This window comes from Helianthus annuus, chromosome 17, assembly GCF_002127325.2.
Source record: "Helianthus annuus cultivar XRQ/B chromosome 17, HanXRQr2.0-SUNRISE, whole genome shotgun sequence".
Lineage (NCBI taxonomy): Eukaryota > Viridiplantae > Streptophyta > Magnoliopsida > Asterales > Asteraceae > Helianthus > Helianthus annuus.
Window position 1 is genome coordinate 154,769,406 of NC_035449.2, and position 2,083 is coordinate 154,771,488.

Sequence of the window (2,083 nt, forward strand, 5' to 3'; positions counted from 1 at the left end):
ATAAGTTAGCTGGTAATCAGATAGTTAACCGTGATATAACAGGTTGAAGAGGATAGTGTTTGGATGTGTTTTTGTTTTGCTGTAAATATTGAAAATCAGTTAGTTAGCTGTAATAAAACGGGCTGTAAAAGATAATGTTTAAATGTGCTTTTGCTATTTGAAGTTGTAATTAACAGTGAAACAGTTGTTTGAGAGCATCAGAAATCCTGATCATTTAGGTAATTAGTTCATATATGACCAAAAATGACATTCTTGAGAAAAAAAGGGTATATATGTTTCGTGTCTTTGAAAATAGGCAATTTTATGTTCCCCTTTGATAATCAAGTGCAACTGGTATGAAACTAATTATTAGAAATTAATTATTTGCCTTTTAAAAATGGATGCAGAATATGTTAATTAAACTTATTTTTGTGACTACAAGTAAAAAAAAAGACAAGATATTTTTTTTTTCAAAATGCAAATCCAAACAAAACCTCTGATATAATCTTATGACTTTGTGTCCATTACCCCAACTCAGTTGGTTGGTTGGCCAGTTGTCTCCATTGGAGGCGTCGGTTCGATCCCCGGCTGGTGCTGGGTATTGGACATCTCGGTGAGGGCTTGGCCTGGGTTTTAGCTGGGTTCGAGTCCGAGGGGGGCGCGGTTTTACCTATTCCATGGGGTTTCCGTGCATCAGGGGTATGATACGCTTTCTAGCGGTGGTCGAGTAGTCGACCTTTGGACATAGCTCCGAAACGGTGGGTTTACACGTGGAAAGCAGTTAGCTGTTAAAAAAAAAATCTTATGACTTTGTGATTGTAGGAAGAGTGTGAATTTGTGAAAATTGATATTCATCATCGTGTTCAAGGAGATGTGGTTCTTGGATGTGTACATGTGGATCATGTTAGGGAGGATATTATATTTAGAGTAATGTTTCACACAACATTTGTGCGAAGCGGCGTACTCAATTTGAGTTGTGATGAAGTTGATGTTATGTGGGATGCAAGAGACCAGATGCAAAAGAACTTTAAAGCAAAGGTAGGCCTTTTGTTCACACTGAGTATGCCCTTATTTTGCAAACACTAGAAGTTGAACGAATATATCCTTATATTTGTATCAGGTATGTTTTTTGGAGGCTGATGCTCTACCATCTATTATCACCACAAAAGGAGAATTTGACGACAATAATGGGACCGAAAGTCCTACACATGAAGAGTGTTTTAAAGTCGAAGAGATTTTTAGTAATGCGGTTGATGAACAAAAAATTAAGGTGGATGCTGAAAATGGTGATATAGTCTTGAAGGAAGGACCTGTACCAGAATCCAAAGTTGACGCATTTGAAGACTATGAACCAGATGATGGGAACAAAAAACCTGAAAACAAGATTTTAGTTTGGTATGAAGATGCACGGTGGTCGCAACAACGAAGCCTAGTGAGTAGAACCGGCCGCAACGCGCCGGGTACTACTTCTAGTTATAAATCTAAAAGTTAACATCAAAATTCAGAAGAAAAAAAAACTAAGCACTAGTACAAAGTTGATTTTATGACGGGGTGAAAACTATTATTAGCCACTGATTATCTAATTCCTCACCCAGCCCAACCACCTTATTCACTACTACCACATCTGCCATCTCCAAACCTCCAAATACCTTGAAAAAAATACAGGATGAAGAATCAAAGGACCATTTGAAGTTCTTGCAATTCACGTCATAATTATTAATAAAAACATCAATTTCGTTTACAATTAAGCAACATAATCAAATCCCGAATTCATCAAATGTTCATAAAAAATTATTAGAATCTTAACCAGATATGTAAACAACACCATTAGATTATCCTCAATCGCAACAAATTTAAGTAGATAAAGAATCATCAAGAGCAAAATGAGAAGTATGGGTTGAAGAATACCTTGAAGAAATTGTATGAAAATCATCAACTCATCTTCACCGCCGACACAATCGTCGCCCACCGTACCACCAGATCTGCCTGCCGTGAAACTACCACCAGTGTTGAACCGCTCCGCCCTTCCATCCCTAATCAACCCGCCGTCACCCTCTCTGTACGTCTTGAATGTTTTAGATGAAGATCGCAGTTTTGAGATTGG

The 2,083-nt window shown here is 37.7% G+C and overlaps 1 protein-coding gene across 1 annotated transcript; it reads left to right on the forward strand.

Moving 5' to 3' along the window:
• Nucleotides 1–233: 233 nt before the first annotated feature.
• On the forward strand, nt 234–1,545 carry LOC110921845 (formin-like protein 20). Its single transcript, XM_022166173.2, has 3 exons — nt 234–266; nt 802–1,017; nt 1,100–1,545. Exons 1-3 carry the CDS (start codon nt 234–236, stop codon nt 1,469–1,471), a joined length of 621 nt encoding a protein of 206 aa, XP_022021865.2. The 3' UTR covers nt 1,472–1,545.
• The last annotated feature ends 538 nt before the right edge of the window (nt 1,546–2,083 follow it).

Bases quoted from the DNA above. Each gene is read 5' to 3' on its own strand.
- LOC110921845 (XM_022166173.2), top strand. From the start codon at position 234: ATGACCAAAAATGACATTCTTGAGAAAAAAAGG. The intron at 267-801 runs GTATATATGTTT...TTGTGATTGTAG, and splicing joins ACATTCTTGAGAAAAAAAGG to GAAGAGTGTGAATTTGTGAA. The intron at 1,018-1,099 runs GTAGGCCTTTTG...TATTTGTATCAG, and splicing joins AAAAGAACTTTAAAGCAAAG to GTATGTTTTTTGGAGGCTGA.